The sequence below is a fragment of the Alosa pseudoharengus genome, unplaced genomic scaffold, assembly GCF_046254945.1.
Source record: "Alosa pseudoharengus isolate Yale_2024_CS ecotype anadromous, Long Island Sound unplaced genomic scaffold, YU_APseudo_1.1 YU_APseudo_1.1_scf_17, whole genome shotgun sequence".
Taxonomy (NCBI): domain Eukaryota; kingdom Metazoa; phylum Chordata; class Actinopteri; order Clupeiformes; family Clupeidae; genus Alosa; species Alosa pseudoharengus.
This window is the reverse complement of record NW_027468640.1, coordinates 38206360-38223081: the sequence shown is the minus strand read 5'-3', so window position 1 is coordinate 38223081 and position 16722 is coordinate 38206360. Positions and strand designations below refer to the sequence as shown.

The following is a 16722-nucleotide window of genomic DNA, read 5'->3' as shown; positions in this document are numbered from 1 at the left end:
TGCTGAATGGTCCCACACTAACACTCACTACTTCCACGGGTTCTTGGGTTGGTGTTTGAGTAGAGGGATGATTTGGGGTTGGTGTTAAAAGAGCTGTAGTCTGAGCTGGATGTTTGGTCAGCCGTTGAGTTGGGTCTGCTGGAGTTTGGTTGAGAGGTTGGGCTGGAGATTGGAGTGGATAGAACAGTAGATGAGTTGCTAGTGATGTATGTGTTCTTGGTGAAAGAGGATGTTGCGTTTGATTTAAGTGAGAATTCCATATGGGTAGATTGTGCTGGTGTAGAGTCTGCTGGTTTAGCTGTTGGTTTTGAGGTGATAAAGCCAGTGGATGGAGGTCCATGAGTTTGGATGGAACTATAGTTGGAGCCAGTGCTGTCTGATGAGGCACCATTGAGTGTCACAGAAGTAGTGCCTGTGTAAGTTCCAAGAGCATCACGCTGAGTGATGCCAAGAGTACTAGAAGAGGCAATGAGAGTGGTGCCAGAGCTACTGTCGGCACTGGTAGCAGGACTGGTGCCAACCATATCTCCAAACGTTGTGCCATGGGTAGGAATGGGGGAATTGTCAGTTGGAGGATGGGGGGTGACACTCATGCCAAAGGTGTCGCCAACTCTGGCAGTAAGTGGAATACTGGAGGTAAATCTGTCAGTAGCCTGTGTCACACCTGTAACTGTAACCAAAGTGGGTTCAATAGGTCCTGATACTGTGCTGAAGGTGCTTAGAGCTCTAGGACTTGCAGCAGAACTTGGTGAAAGACTAGAACCATAGGATACTGAAGTAGACCCAATAGAACCAGGGGTAATCATTTTGCCTGTAGTGGTGGCTTGGGGCAGCAATTGTGAGGTTGTGAGAATTGGTGGGGTCTTATTTGTGGAACTATAGTTGACAGTTAAATTAGGATCAGAGCTCATATTTGAGGTTAATGCACCAGTAAAAGTTTTTGATGTTGGTGTGGGAGGAAATTGCAAAATATCAGTTTGACTATATACTGGGGTGGACGTTAGCTTAGTGGTCAGATTTGATGTAACGGCAAGAGTATTACTGCTAGTTTGGTTAGTGTCAGGGGTGGATACAGATATGTAATCTGTGGTAGATAGAGTGGTTGAAGCTTCAGCTAGAGGAGTGGAGGCTGTAGAGACTGGGATGGAAGTGAAACTAGGATTTAGGGTGGATGTTGGGGTTGAAATCTGACTAGAAAGCATAGTTGAAGCTGAAACAACAGCAAGATCAGGTGTTGGGGTAAGGGTCATGTCAGGATTTGTGGGGTTATGTTTGGATGTCTGATTTATAGCAGTAGTGGCTATAAGAGAGATGTTTGTAGGGGATGGAGTAATTGAGGAGGTGGATGGGGGAGTAAAGTAAGAGCTGGTAACGTGTGTGGAAGCTGGGCTTGAGGTTTGGTTGGAGGTGGCTTTGAGCATTGGTGTAAGTGTGTAATTTGATTTTTGGTTTGGTGGAAGTGAAGGGAATGAGTCAGTGGTGGGGATGATACCTGGGTCTGTAGTTGTTAAGTTAGATGTAGAGGCAGGGACAGCAGTAAGTGTGGGGGTACGTGTTGTGGTGAAGCCTGTGCTGGTTGATTGGTTGAAGGGAGGTCCATGTGTTTGTATGGATGTAGAGATGGACCCTGTAGTGGAGTATGATAAAGAGCCAGTAGCAACTACAAATGGGGAGTCAGTGGTATTCAGTGGAGTCAAGGTACTACCTTGAGTTATGGTGAGACTATTGAGAGAGCCACTGAGAGTGGCACTGTGGCTAGTGACAGCAATGGTGCTAGTAACATTAGTAGTGCCAACCATATCTTCAGAGGTTGTGGGAGAGCGACTGAGAGTGGTATCAGGGCTGGTGACAGCCCTGGTACCAGTAGTAGTGCCAGCCATATCTTCATGGGTTGTGCCATGGGTAGTAATGAGAGTAGTTTCCATAGGACTTTGAGTGTCAGAACTAATTCTGGTGCTGGCAGCAGATGTAATGTTGATGGCAGAACTGTCAGTAGCCTTAGACGTCATATCTGATACTGAGTCCAAAGTGGAATCTGGTACCATGCTGACGGAGTTGGGAAGTGTGTTGGCAAAACTGAGCGAGTTACCAAAATTAGGCATTACTCCAGTAGAACCTCGAGGTCCAAAGACAGTTGTGCTAGCTGTGGTGGTGATAGACACTGGAGTTGGTATCTTGGTGGTTTTATTAAAGATGACTGGATCTAAAGATTACAAATACAGAAAAGGTACAGGGTAAGCAATTAAAAGGGTAGCTGCAGTACACTATAACATGCAGGTCAGGAAGAAAATACAAATACGCCTATTGAGTCTAAACGGTTCTCATATTTCTCATTTTGCCTGCTCTTGCTACTCACTTCCGATTTAAAAAAAGAATCTAGCCTTACTTGGCGCCACATTGATTTCATAATATTGACAATAAGCATACATTAAGTTATGATGAGCAGTCTTCATTGCTTTGACAATAAAAGGATGTAACAACCTGTTGCCATCTTGACATTTCTGTTTGCTATTAAAACACAAACTATACAGCCTAGCCACCTTGTGGAATGCGTTTTAATTAGCAAAGATTAATATCACCTGGTTCATGTTATGTTTAGCTTAAGGAGAACAAATCATTGAAGACTCACCAATTTGATTCTACAAAGGCAAAGTAAGGCCAGCATTGTTTGGCAATGCTCCAAACTATAGGCTAGTGAGTGCAGTTTAGGCTGAAAGCCCTATTTAGCCAACCTGAACTTGACAAGAACAGCATAACTCCGCCACCTCCTTGTCCTTGTTGCCTTTATGATTTCCTTATAACTTTAATATACCAACAGGGGCGTCGGACTGGGGGTAAAACCAGTACTGATTACTAGGGCCCCAAGGGGAGGGAGGGCCCCTTGAAAAGTCTGGAATATATGAGGGGGGACATGGGGGCCCATCAGGACTGGATCTTGTGCTACACCCCTGTATACCAAACAGGAAATGCAAACAATGACATGGCCTGGAACTGGTTCTCTCTCTCTCTCTCTCTCTCTCTCTCTCTCTCTCTCTCTCTCTCTCTCTCTCTCTCTCTCTCTCTTTTAAAGTAGCCTACGTTCCGAATTATGTTTAATATTAAGATAACGTTCATACGGAGCCCGGGAGGTGTCATTGCAAGATATTTTTGTATATCGAGAGACTGTGCGCTCATTTTAGTAAATTGTGTGCTCATTTTACAAAATTTTGGTCTCATTTTACTAGATTGTGTGCACAATTTAGTATATTGTGGCACAATTTATTAAATCATCATGTGCACGTTTTACTGAATTGTCAGCTCATTTTACAAAAATTAAAATAAGAGCACAATTTAATAAAGTGAGCACACGATGACTTGTTACGTGTACTTGTACGTTTGATAAATAGGTCCTACTTGTACATTTGATAAATAGGTCCATCTCATCTCAAGGTTTTAATGCACGATCGGAACTATAAATAGATTCTGCACCATTTGCTCTTTAAAAAACAAAAAAGTGATAACAAAACATCCGGGGCTATAGCCCTGAATGCCCATACCTAATGACTGCTCACCTCCATAACAGATGAAAGGAAGAGATCTGGTGCAATTTTCGTCTGTCCATTTTCCAGAGGCATTGAAAGATACAGCCGTGCAGTGCTGATGCCCCTCCTCCACGGTCTGCCGCCCGTTATCCGGCTCTCCTTCTCTCCAGTTCCTAAAGGTGGAGTTAGTCTGGTCCGACCAGCTTCTAGTTCTGTGCAGGCCCAGCCAGGCGATGCCTGAATCCAACAAATTAATGATGTTTTGGTACTCTGCCTTGTTTCGGATGCTGACCAAATCTGTGTGGTGCTCTCTGCAATACTGCTGGCCAAAAGTCCAGTTCATGAACTGTGGGATCAGAACATATGTCTCATTGATGTTTTCTCTTCCTAAAAAAACATGAACAGGAAACAAACGTGAGCAAATATCAGGTGCTATTTCCCCCACTAATTTCCCCAGCACAACTAAACAACTGGACATGCTTAATCTAGCACTTAGCACTTACCTTCTTCTCTATCCTGACTATCCCGCCTTTTTCTGCTCTTGACTTAATTTCACTTCAATTGGGACTTGTTCCCTTTTTTTGTAAGTGGTTTTGATAAAAGCGTCAGATAAATTACTAAATGTAAAATATTGCATCGTACATATAGTATTTTCAGCTGAACTGAACCAACTTACTCACCATCATAGCAGATGACAGGAAAGGTATAATCACATGGAGCATCATGCCATTTATTGTCAAATACCATCACAGCACACAGCTCATTGCCACCATAGTTATCAGGTTTATCCCACCATTGCCTAAAGTATCTCTCCCCCTCTTTGTAGAAGCTGTCATTTTCCAAAGACCACCTCCAGCTGTTTAGGGTGTCATCATAGAGGCCGATCCAAGCGGAGTCATTATAGCTTCCGTCCACTGACTGCATAAGACTGCCCATGTCGTCCACATCATAAACAGTGGCCAGGTCTATGTAGTACTTTTGGCAGTGTGTTTGAGCCTCAGTCCAAGTCATTGGCTCATTCACAAAATGATATGGATGGGGAAGGCCAAATAAGAGGGTGCAGAGGCCTGAGCAGCAAAAACAAAAGAGACCAAGAGTGCTATCAGTAACCAGACTGTATCAGACTGTACAGCTACATTAACCAATATGAGAAATGATGATTGTATTCATTATTTAATATAAGTATATATTTTTTGACAAATAAAGTAGTCTTTACTCGTTAAAACAGGGGCAATGGGCATGGTGGGAATGTATTGTTATTGATGTGGGGATTTCTTTTTTGAGCTCCTATTAAGTTCCTTCATAATAGTTTTGCTGTCCCTGGCACTGAGTTTTGCCTCATCTTGCAATAGTTTTGTGTTCCCTCGCAAAGTGAAAAGTATTGTGAGGGAATGCAAAGCTGTTGTGAGGGAACGTAGACTGATTGCAAGTGAATGCAAAAGTATTGCAAGGAAACGGAACATTGTTGTGAGGACGAACACAAAAGGAGCTCTAAAAATACATTTCCACCTCTAAAAAATAATTCTCACTATGACCCGTTAGGTGCTCTGTACAGTAGAGAGTGTGGTCATTTGGGCTTTTTTGTATCATTATTATTATTATTATTACATTACATTTAGCAGACACTTCTTGACCAAAGTGACTTACATATGTTAGCTATATTAAAAGGGATCACATTGTCCCTGGAGCAACTTGGGGTTAAGTGCCTTGCTCAAGGGCACAACGGTGGAAGCCAGGAATTGAACCGACAACTTTCAGGCTACTGCACGCTAGCCCAGCTCCTTAACCACTACACTACCACTGCCCCACATAGCTTGCACTTTACATGCATTTCCAACCAACCTGAGACCAGCAGAAGAAGGAACATGATCAGTCTGCAGGAAAATACCTACAGTATGAGAGCACATTTAAATGAAAAGGATGTAAAATATGATATTCAAATGTAGCTGGACATTTTTTTAATTATCTGTAAAATATCTCTTGAACACAAATCTTCAGAAAGTTAAGTCATATTTTTTAATTATTGAGTGCAGGTTTGTATATTGCTGTCAGCATTCTCTCCAAATGTTATTTGAGCTGAAGCAGACCCTCCCTTGGTTTGTATTGTGTGACCTGATATTCGGCATGACAAAGAGAAATCTGAGATCATTGCCAGAGGAATACAAGAAACCCTGACCCAAAACTATTCACAGCTATAAAACAATTTTTTTCCATTGTACAGTTGAAACTAAACTGGAGAAAGACTGGAGAATTAAACGGGAGAATTAAAGGATTCATGTAGGAGCGTCCTACATAGGACTGCCTTACATGAATACAAATATTCAACCAATATTACCAAAAAACAATAATTAAGATTGCCTGAACATTTTGAATGAAACAATAACTTGACCTTAACACTAGACAATGTCTTGATCATTATGACTCACGTGATGACATTTGCTTCAACAGCAGAACACAGGTCCCACTTTTTGGTCCAGTGAGTAGCATTCAAGTCAACCACATGGAATTCACATTCAGCGTTAGGCTAGGATATGCCCAAGGATTGTGGAAAATATTCATAACAATACTTATTATTATGTTTGCTCTTTGTATTATTCAATAAAAAAAAAACTCAATGTGGTAAACAAGCAGTAGATCCTGCTCCTCCTGAATGAAAGCTCGGAATAAAATGCAATAGGTTACCTCCACCTACGCCCACATCTCTCTCTCTCTCTCTCTCTCTCTGTGAGCGCATGTGCGTGTGAGTGGGCGGAGTAGGCTACTGTGAGTGAGACCTGTAAGTGGAACTGCTGTCAGTGTTGCCATAGACCTCTGAAGTTCGCCTACAAAAAAGCTGCCATCTTTGAGATGCGGTATCTTGTGATTTTTCCTACGGGAAAATAACATGGGGATTTTGAATTATCGCACCTGTTAAACTCTCGTGGGGACAAAGAAGTCTGAAATGCAGACGTTTTGCTCAACACACTTTTGTCCTCTGCCTTTGAGTGGGTACCGTGATCTTCGGTACGTTAAAATGGCAAACTTAGATTTTTGCTACCCCAGAGCTAACTTGCAATGCAACTTGCCATAGGTAGTTAGCTTCAATTGACACCCGGATCTCCTTATATGGGAAAAGATGGCTGTTTTGGTTCTTTTTTGTAGGCAAACTTCAGAGGTCTATAGTCCACTTATTATAAGCGACTTGTTGTTATTATAAGTCACAGGTTGCGGCTTTGGAGGCGTGTTTTTTATGCAGTCGCTTCTTTTGGACTTGCTTCGTATCTGTTGTTTCTGCGTAGAATCTATGCAGCGTCTACATGTACACAGAGGGCATTTTTAACCTATGCCTCTGCGTTGACTCTGCGCTGTACCTGTAAGCTCCTCTAACATGACCGCCCCAGAAATGTAGCGTCAGAGGTTCGGGGAGTGGATGTTAATGGTGCATTAATGGCACCTGGGAATGACAAGGACCGCCCCGCAGTGTTGTAGTCAAGTCACTATGCCTCGAGTCCGAGTCGAGTCCGAGTATTATTGTATTGTATATTGTCCGTTATTGTATGACATGTATACAGTATGACATGAAGCAGTAACACTACATTGCACTAACATTAATACTAAACATAATTTAGATATTAAAATCCTATACCAAATAATATTCTAATGACATATTACAATTATAGCCTAATGACATTACAAAAAAAGTCGAGTCCTCGTTTCAATTTCCGAGTCTGCATGGTCTGAATGTACGAGTCCGAGTCCAAGTTCGAGTCATTCAGAGCTCAAGTCCAAGTCAAGAGTCTTTAAATTTAGCTCATTACTCGGACTCGAGTCCGAGTCCTGGACTTGAGTACTACAACACTGCCGCGCCGTGATTACTTTGCTGCTTCAATCCGGTCACCAATTCATGCATTGCCTGGTCTTGCTGTGCGTGCAATACAGTGCAGTCGCTTCTTTTGGGCTTATTTTCAGAGACCAGGGGCCTCATGTACAAAGACTTACGTGGAATTCCTACTAAAACATCGCGTGCACGAAAACCTGGAAAGTTGCGCAAACACAAAACAATCCAGATGTATGACACTGTGCGTAAGCAGCAATCCGCACAACCTTTCTTTGTACATCCCAATTAACGTGAAATTAAGTGCCCATGCACGAGCATTACACTCCACCCTCTCTCCTCCCTCAATCACACTTATTTTGGGTTGCATTTTAATATGCTAACTAGAAGGCCACTCAAGAGCGCAGACCTCTGCAGAGACAAAATGGCCTATCCCACAATATTAATAAGAATGAAAATTCATTTGTGGATCCATCCTTACTCGAACCTGCTCCAAAATGTAAGAACTGAGATCATCAAAAAAAAAACTGTACGTCTTTATAATCTGTAATTAATAACAAAAAACAGTAGTGGCAGAGCGTGGCAGGGCTACTAGGGCCAGAGACATACAAAACACATAACACGCGAGTGTTCAGTGGGCCGAAACACCGCGACACATAGAGGCCAGGAGGGGATCTTCCCTGACCCCGCTAATGGGTTCCACCACCCATGCCCCGAAGGTCCCCATAGGGAGAAGCCACTCCTGGTCGTTCTAGGCATTAGATGCACCACCACCAGATGGAGACAAATTGACAAATTAGATTGAGTTATTTATTTTTGTGCAGAACTGAGCGATGGTCATATTTTATAAGTAAGTATAAGTATAAGTATATATACTCTTTTGATCCCATTAGGGAAAGCAGTAGGAAATGTTTTCCTACTGGTCGGGGATTGAACCGGCAACCCTTCGGTTACAAGCCCGAAGCCTTAACCAGTAGGCCATGGCTGCCCCCCAATATCTTGTACCACTATGCACTTTGCAATACAATGTTACATGCTTAGAGTACAGAACTTAAATAAGGCTTTCAAATTAAACATACATTTTGGCAGGTTATGAAGTTGAGAAGAGGAACATGTTGAATATGTTCCTCCTTTTTTCTCTCTCTCTCTTTCTCTGTCATAATGTGAGATAGGGAGAGTAAGAGTAAGCCTAAAAGATAGATAAAAGAGGAGACGTAGGAAGGAGGAGGGACAGTTAGTGACACATAGAGTAGTGATGTTGTATTCCAGTAGGTGGGTTACTGTTAAGAGATAAGCTATAGATTATATGAACACACCTGTTGCTTTGGGTATAATAGAGTGCACTGTAGTGGAAGTATCGGTTAGTCAGGTGTGCACCTCTCTACACATGAAGTAATGGTGAAATACACGGTGACAGTAACTACTGGAGATAAGGTGTGGCATGGCACATTTGACCACATCTTCATCACCCTCTATGGAACGGAGGGAAAGAGTGAGCGCAAGAAACTCAATGAATCACCGGAGATGAGCAATGGTGTGGTAAGGACAAATGGGGTAGAATAACTTTGAATATCGTTTTCCAAAATGGTGCCAGTTGAAGTAAGTCACAGTGAAATGTAAAGACTTTTACATTACATTACTTGATGGTCATATGAAAAAATTGACCAAATTCAAAGCGAATATAAATGCAATCATCCTAATTTCTACTAATGCATTTTGTGATCATAATCAGAAGAAAAGTTTGAAATGTAGCTGCTGGATGGACTGTGCTCCCTGTACAGTTATCAATTTGACTATGGCCACACCTGTTCCATTAAAGCGCAGCACATTTGAATGTATGCCTTTATCATGACAGCATTAGTTTAAAGGTGGCAACTGCGCCTTATGTTCAGGTCTGAGTATACAAGGATGTTACATGGAATTCAAGTAGATGAAAAAAAGAAATCGCACACAGAGGCTGATGCTTAAATCATGTTAAAAAATATGCTGAAACAGTGTGCAAGGCCAGAACCAACACTGAGTGTAGTGTAGACCAGTGTGTGTACTGGCTGTATATGTCTTCTAACATTAGGCATTGAAAAGTGAGTTATTTGGCCTAAAGCATGACATGCTAAGAGGATGCTCGAGATGCTCTCGTTCTCATTGTTACGTGGTAGGAAAAGGAGTACACTGTGGAGTGCCCTGCCAAGCTGGGTAAGGTGATCCTGATTAGCTTGGACAAGGAGCAGTATCTCTTTTTGCCCGATCAAGACTGGTACTGTCTAACGGTGAAAGTGCAGACGCCTGAAAACGAAACACTACATTTTCCATGCTACTCATGGGTCAAGGAAAGACAGCTCTTACAGGTTCGAGAAGGGAAAGGTAAGTTACATCTTATTGTACTGTATATGGCTTCAGGTGAGCTGTGTTTATGAGATGCTTCCTGATTAATGACCATTATATATGAAACTGTTGTCTGATTAAAGAACTACATATTTCATTGCTATTCATTACATACTGATCAATAGAGGCTAGCAAAAAAACAAGTATCCAAGTGATCATCTGTAATAAGGTAAGGTGGATAATAGTGAACATGTGTTTGTGTGTGTGTGTGCCTACTTCCTGCAAGCAATAACTTTGAAGAATGAAATTCCTGCCCTTATGGGACACCGACTAAAAGAGCTAGAGCTTCGAAAACAACAATTTGAGTATGTGCAGTATCTATATACTTTTTCATATGAATGAATGAATGATTTAATGTGTGTGTGTGTGTGTGTGTGTGCATGTGTGTGTTTACTCTGTTGGCATATCTTTATGTATGCCTCAGGTGGAAAGAGCTGATGGAGGGTCTCCCCCACTGCTTGGCATTAAAGGACCCGAAGGCGCTCCCTGCTGAGTTCCGCTACTCCCTTGACAAGCGTCTGGACTTGGAGTTCACCACTAGGATCACGTGAGACACCTCCCTTTTAATGTGACATCATCCTATCTACTAATTTGGCTGGTCATAACATTAGGAGCTCAGTGAGCAATGCTTGAGTCTGGTGATGAACTTTACTTACTACCACTCTGAAGATTAGCTGGTTGTGTCCATTCTGTTATCTCATTGGTGGATTTCAAAAAGAAAAATACCCCGATGATGTTCTTCATTTTCATATCGTTTTATGCTGCTACAATATATTGCTACAAACTTACTGTCTGAACCAAGACATCTGGGAGCTGAGTAACATATAGAGCTACCATCATTATTGACTCATTATCACATTGAATGGAGTTCTAAGATGCAGTAATACTTCAGATTACAGTACTGTGTAGGCAGTGAACTATGTGGAATTGATCTGTTATCTGCCTACCGAGAGATCTCTTGTCTGTGTTCTCACACTTGCAGGATGGCTGAACTCAAGATGAAATTCCTGGCCACCAGCAAGAAGCCGTGGGGCAAGCTGGATGATATAAAACAGGTCTTCTGGACCTACAAGACTCAAATATTTGGTAAAACCTATTTTTTAATATGGTGATTATTCTCGAATTACTGCATACAAATAATGGGACTTACTGCTGAAACTAACAAACTGCCATTTAACTGCCAGCTTTAGCAATTCTACACTGTATGTTATCTACTACACAATTACAAGTCTTGTAAGAATCTACCAGTGATGTAATACAGTTTGTGCGTCCCTCCAGACTATGTGACCCAGCACTGGAAAGAGGACGAGTTCTTTGGGTACCAGCTTCTCAATGGTGCCAATCCCATGATGATCCAACGCTGCAAGGTGCTTCCACAAAAGTTTGCAGTCACTGAGGCGATGGTGTATCCCTTTTTAGAAGGAAGTATGCTGCCAGTGGAAATACAGGTATATTGTTAATGAAATAAAGGCACAAAGCTAGCCAGAGTATTTAAGAAAATAAGGATTTGTGTATATTGGGTTTATTGACTAAAAACAGAAGTGGCCATTTGTGTGCTTGTCTGAGTAGAGTGGCAATATCTTCCTGTGTGACTATTCCCGACTGGCTGAGGTGCCCCCAAATGTCATCAACATGCGTCGTCAGTACGTTCCAGCACCCTTCTGCCTGCTGTTCAAAAACAAGCAGAACAAGCTGTTACCTATCGCTATCCAGGTATACACCATTGGCATGAAATGAAAGAGATACATATTGAGACAGAACAGTGCAATTCTGATTCAACTGATAGTTGGAGGGAGATGTAGTTTACTGAGAAAGTGTATCCAAAATACATTGCCTGGGTAAAAAAACGCCATTGTCAGTTGTCAGTGTGTGGAAGTTGTAGTTTAAATGGAATGGTTTACACTCAGTTGCAATTAAAGTTGTCGAGAGTTGGGTTGAAGTTGCATTTTTTTGACTACACCGATTCTGATTTCAGCTCCAGCAGGAGCCTGGTGAAAAAAACCCGGTGTTCCTGCCCAATGATGAAGAGGCCTGGCTCCTGGCCAAGACGCATGTTCGGGCTGCTGACTTCATCGAGCACCAGTTCAACTTCCATTTGCTACGCACACACCTTCTGGCAGAGGCCTACATCCTCGCAACGCTCCGTAATCTGCCCTCAGCTCACCCCATCTACAAGGTATCCCTCCTCCTCAAGCAAACTAGAGGCTACATTTACAGGTCTAGGTTGAGATAATCCAACATTATCACTTGCGTGTCCGACATCATTCTTTGTTCTGCAGCTGCTGATTCCACACATGCGTTTCACACTCTATGCCAACACTCTTGGCCGAGACAAACTAATCTGTGAGAAGGGAGCCATCAGTATGGTAAGACTCTACATGTGTGACACTATTTGAAACACTGTGCTTAAAATTGGAAGGGAAGACTGTTTATTTGTTTGATTTTGTCACTTTACTTTATGTGGAACTTCACAGCACTGGTTATCCATCTCCACCACACTCCCTCCTCCTCCCCCTCTCTCAGTACACATCCACAGGTAGCACTGGCATGGTGGAGGTGATGAGGAGAGCCATGCATGCTCTGAAGTACAGCTCCCTCTGTCTGCCAGACGACATCAGTGAGCGCGGCCTGGACAAGGTGCCCAAGTACTACTACCGAGACGATGGTCTGCTGGTGTGGGGTGCCCTCAGCAAGTAAGGGCTTGGAGAGAGAGATCAGAATGAGACAATTTGAAATCACTTAGATCCAATCATCACTGAAGGTCAAATGTTGCCTGCACCTTACACCCTCAGAACTAGCGCACCCTTGGGAAATGACTAATTTTAATAGTTAGTACCCTCGTTGTCCAGAGGTGTCACTGGTGTCCATCGAAAGGGGAGGGTTCAGGAATTACGCTAAACTAAGTGGTCTTTTGATCCATTAAGTAGAACCAACGTTATCGTCAATTTTAAAACATGTATTTTTACCGCGACCGGAATGTCAAAGACGAAAAGAAAATATAATGGTGGGGGAAAAACTCACAAAACATAATTTTATCATTATTTTTGACCATCAAACCAACCAGGAAGTAAACTGAAATGACCATGGGACGTTTGGAGGGATATCTCTCTGACTATAATAGTTGTAGTAAAAATGTCAATGGTATTTATTTCAGAATAAGTGTGTGTATGATTTCAATTAGTAAAAAAAATATGTATTTGTGTTCTTTGCCAATCATTTCTTTAAAAATAAATAAAATAAAATAAATACATAAATAAATAAAAATAAATAAATACATATTTTGATATTGCTTAGGCTGTGCTGAAAAAAAGGATATAAGATAGTCAGTATTGCACTTTCCTGAGACCTCTATAAAATCATTAAAATAGTCATGCAAAAAATGGCTGGATAAACTACAGTAAACTAAGGGTTAATATGTCTGTTGGGATACAGGTTTATCTTCATTCCAACACAACGTGTTAGTTGTAACATGTGCCCTTTTACAATAAAAACGTATGAATTAGAATCTGGGATTTCTTCTTCACCACATTGCTCAGTCTGTGGGGCTGCAACATGCATACATCTCCATTTCAGTGTAATGGCATCACCTGGTTCAGTTCAGATGTGTTGTCTCATGAAAGTGCGTGTTTATGCTTTATGTGTGTAGGTATGTGGAGGCCGTTATAGCTGTGTTCTACCCTTCTGACATGGACGTTCTAGTAGATGAGGAACTGCAGCACTGGATCTCAGACATCTACAAACATGGCTTCCTGGAGAAGGCCAGCACTGGTGAGATAAACAGAGAGATAGAGAAAGAAATGAGAGGGAGAAAGGAATGAAGTAGCCTACCAGAGCGAGAGGAAAAAAAGAGAGACTGAAAGATGTGCAATTAAGAGGAGGAAGAGGTAATAGACAAAGTGAGAGCAAAAGATAAATAGAAGCAGGTAAATGCAAAGGGTAAGACAAGATAAGAAAGAGGGAAAGTATGTATTGATGCATGAAAGATGGGGTCAGATTTGGGGTCAGAGGAAAAATACAAAGTGAGGCCCGGGTTACAAGTGAAGAATTCCGTTTGTGGTTTAGGATTGGTCTAAGTTTTTCAAACTTCATTGAGATCTAACCCACCCCACACTGTCTTAGGAATCCCCAATTCCTTCAAATCAACCAAAGAGGTCACCAAGTTTATCACTATGGTGATCTTTACCATGACGGCACAACACTCTGCTCTGAACAATGGAAATGTGAGTGATGTGTTCTTACACACATACTCACTGCACATCTCTAGAAAGAGTACTAAACACCACACACATTATTTATTGACTTTACTGTCTGTGATTTTAGTTTCATTTTGGGGGCTGGCTCCCCAACAGTCCAAACTCACTACAGTCTGAAGCGCCACAAAGCAAAGATGAAGCCGACCTCCTGAACACGCTCCCCGACATCAACACCTCTGTCTGGGGCATGGCTGGTGCCTGGATCACCAGCAAGAAAGGTGGAGACTTTGTGAGTCATCTAACCCACCCACACAACCCCCCCAACACACACGCGCACACACACGCACACACACACACACACACACACACAAACACACACAGACACAGTCCTTTCACCTACAGAATTGCTTGACATCTTTACATACAAGGTTATATACTTAGGTTATACCTTATATACAAGGTTACTTATACTAGGTTACACACACACACACACACACACAATTAGTTACAGTTATACAACTATAGACAGATGCAGGACTGCTTATACTCCTCTCTGTCTCCTACCTGTAGTCCTTTCTTCCTTTCTCTACTCATATCTCGAACAGCACCTTTAATCCCCCTCCCCCTCCCACCAGGTGTCTCTGGGCCAACACTCTGAGAAGTACTTCTCTGAGCCGGAGGTGCTCTCCCTGACTGACAAACTGAAGGAGGAGCTGAAGGAGATCAGTGAGAAGATAAAGGAGAGAAACAAAGAGAAAAAGCGGCCCTACACCTACCTGGACCCAAAGAAGGTAGAACACACACACTCACACACACACACACACACAGACACACACACACACACACACACACACAGTCCTTCCACCTACAGAATTGCTTGACATCTACTACAGTACCTATAAAAGTAATTCACCTACCTTGGATATTTCCCCTTATATTGCTCTAATAAATGGAATCTTTGTCAATTTAAGTTGCCCCTTTTTACAATAATTTACAAAAAAATATTGTCAAAATGAAAGTTTCTACAAAGTAATGTTAATTAATTAAAAATATATGCTTCAAAATAAGTGATTGCATAAATATTCACCCCCCTTAAAGTAACTGATCTAAATCAACAGCAGTCCAGGCAATTGGTGCTAATAGCCACAAATACTGAAATGGAGATCGCCTGAGCGAAGTGAATGTGTATAGTATAGTAATATAAAGACACCTGCGTCTTGAAGGTCCAGACCTCAATCCTACAGAAAATCTGTGGCTGAACTTAAAAAGGGCTGTTCATACCAATCCCCTTCCAACCTGGCAGAGCTTGAGCAGTTTTGCAAAGAAAAATGTTAGTTTAAAATGTTAGAGTAATATTGCAGTTTCCATATATGCAAGCCTAATTGAGACCTGTCCACCCAGTCTCCATGCTCTAATTGCAGCCAAAGGTGCATCTTCTAAATTCTGACTGGAAAGAGGTGAATATTTATGCAATCACTTATTTTCCATTATATATTTTTAATTAATTAATTAACATTCCTTTGTAGAAATCGGCACTTTGACATTAAAGAGGTACTTTTTCAATATTATTGTTAAAAAAGGCAAATTAAATTGATCAAGATTCCATTTATAAAAGCAGTAAATGGAGAACACACACACACACACAGTTATACAAGTACTAGACTGCTTATACTCCTATACTCCTCCCTCCCTGTCTCCTCTCTTTAGTTCTTTCTATCTCTATTCATATCTCAAACATCACCTTAACCTCCCCCCCCCCCCCCCACCAGATGCGGCAACACTCTGAGAAGTACCTCTCTGAGCCGGAGGAGTTTTCCCTCAAACTGAAGGAGGAGCTGAAGGAGAACAATGGGAAGAAAGAAAGAGATAAAGAAGAAGAGATAAACAAAGAAATAAAGCTGCCCTACACTTACATGGACCCAGAGAATATAGAAAACAGCATTACTATTTAACACACACACACACAGTCTGCATAATCTTTGTAGCCATCGTTACAATGTATCTCTAAACATTGTTGCAATGCCTCTTCATATCTGCCTTGTTTTAATGGTTAGGCTATACACTATAGCTACGCTACAACAATGCTGAAGAGAAAGTCATCATTCTCAAAATAACCTATGGCTGTGAGTTAAATGTTAAATGTCAAGCATGTCTGGATAACAGGTGAGGAATGTTTAGGAGACAAACAACGGACTATGCACGCATGTTTTCGGCATAGTGCAGGCCCATACATTTTACCAGAGGTTACACCCGAACCCCCTCTAAGGTCAGATAAACAATGTCCATGCAGCATTAAAACCTGCGTTCTGATTCTTGAAAATCATGACAAATGTACAGTCATTAAGTATGGGTACAAGGGAAGAAATAACCATCAAATAAAATCTGAAAACTGAAAAATAAATGGGCAATGTCTGCCAAGTTACTGTGTGCACTAGACAGCTCTTAGGTTAGCTTGCATGCTACTTTCCTTTTTTTGCTGTGGCTTGCATGGGGACCTATGTTCCCAGGGTCCTATGTTCCCTGGGACCCATGTTCCCAGGGTTGTATGCTCCCAGGGTCCATGATCCCCAGTTCTGCTCACACAGTGGCTGAAAAAGGTTTTTATGTCTTAATTTAAGAAGATTTTGACTTATTTTAAGTCAAATAATCTTACAAGAGAGCTCAAAGTAAGTATCTTTTTACTAAATAGCCTGGTCCTGACCAGGCTAACGGCCAAGTTAAGTTAATTCTAATGGTAATTATGTTATCTTATTGGCTCAGCTAGTTGTCATTTAAATCAGACCTCCGTGCTAATTTTGAAGGAGCTTTATTG

General features: G+C 41.7%; 1 protein-coding gene across 2 annotated transcripts; it reads left to right on the top strand.

Moving 5' to 3' along the window:
• Positions 1-8642: 8642 nt before the first annotated feature.
• LOC143128150 (hydroperoxide isomerase ALOXE3-like) lies at positions 8643-16282 on the top strand. Of its 2 annotated transcripts, XM_076289821.1 has the most exons (15): positions 8643-8874; positions 9492-9696; positions 9944-10022; positions 10142-10264; positions 10700-10803; positions 10996-11165; positions 11287-11430; positions 11693-11893; positions 11997-12083; positions 12241-12410; positions 13364-13485; positions 13837-13937; positions 14038-14199; positions 14546-14701; positions 15680-16282. In XM_076289821.1, exons 1-15 carry the CDS (start codon positions 8731-8733, stop codon positions 15860-15862), a joined length of 2151 nt encoding a protein of 716 aa, XP_076145936.1. In that variant the 5' UTR covers positions 8643-8730; the 3' UTR covers positions 15863-16282. The 2 variants fall into 2 exon arrangements, with proteins under 2 accessions (XP_076145936.1, XP_076145937.1); XM_076289822.1 differs by lacking the exon at positions 15680-16282 and having other exon boundaries at positions 14038-14188; positions 14546-14664.
• Positions 16283-16722: the final 440 nt, after the last annotated feature.

Excerpts from the sequence above, each read along its gene's own strand:
- LOC143128150 (XM_076289821.1), top strand. The coding sequence starts at position 8,731 with ATGGTGAAATACACGGTGACAGTAACTACTGGAGATAAGGTGTGGCAT. Across the intron at positions 11,166-11,286 it reads TGCTGCCAGTGGAAATACAG|AGTGGCAATATCTTCCTGTG; the intron begins GTATATTGTTAA and ends TTGTCTGAGTAG. Across the intron at positions 12,084-12,240 it reads AGAAGGGAGCCATCAGTATG|TACACATCCACAGGTAGCAC; the intron begins GTAAGACTCTAC and ends CCCCTCTCTCAG.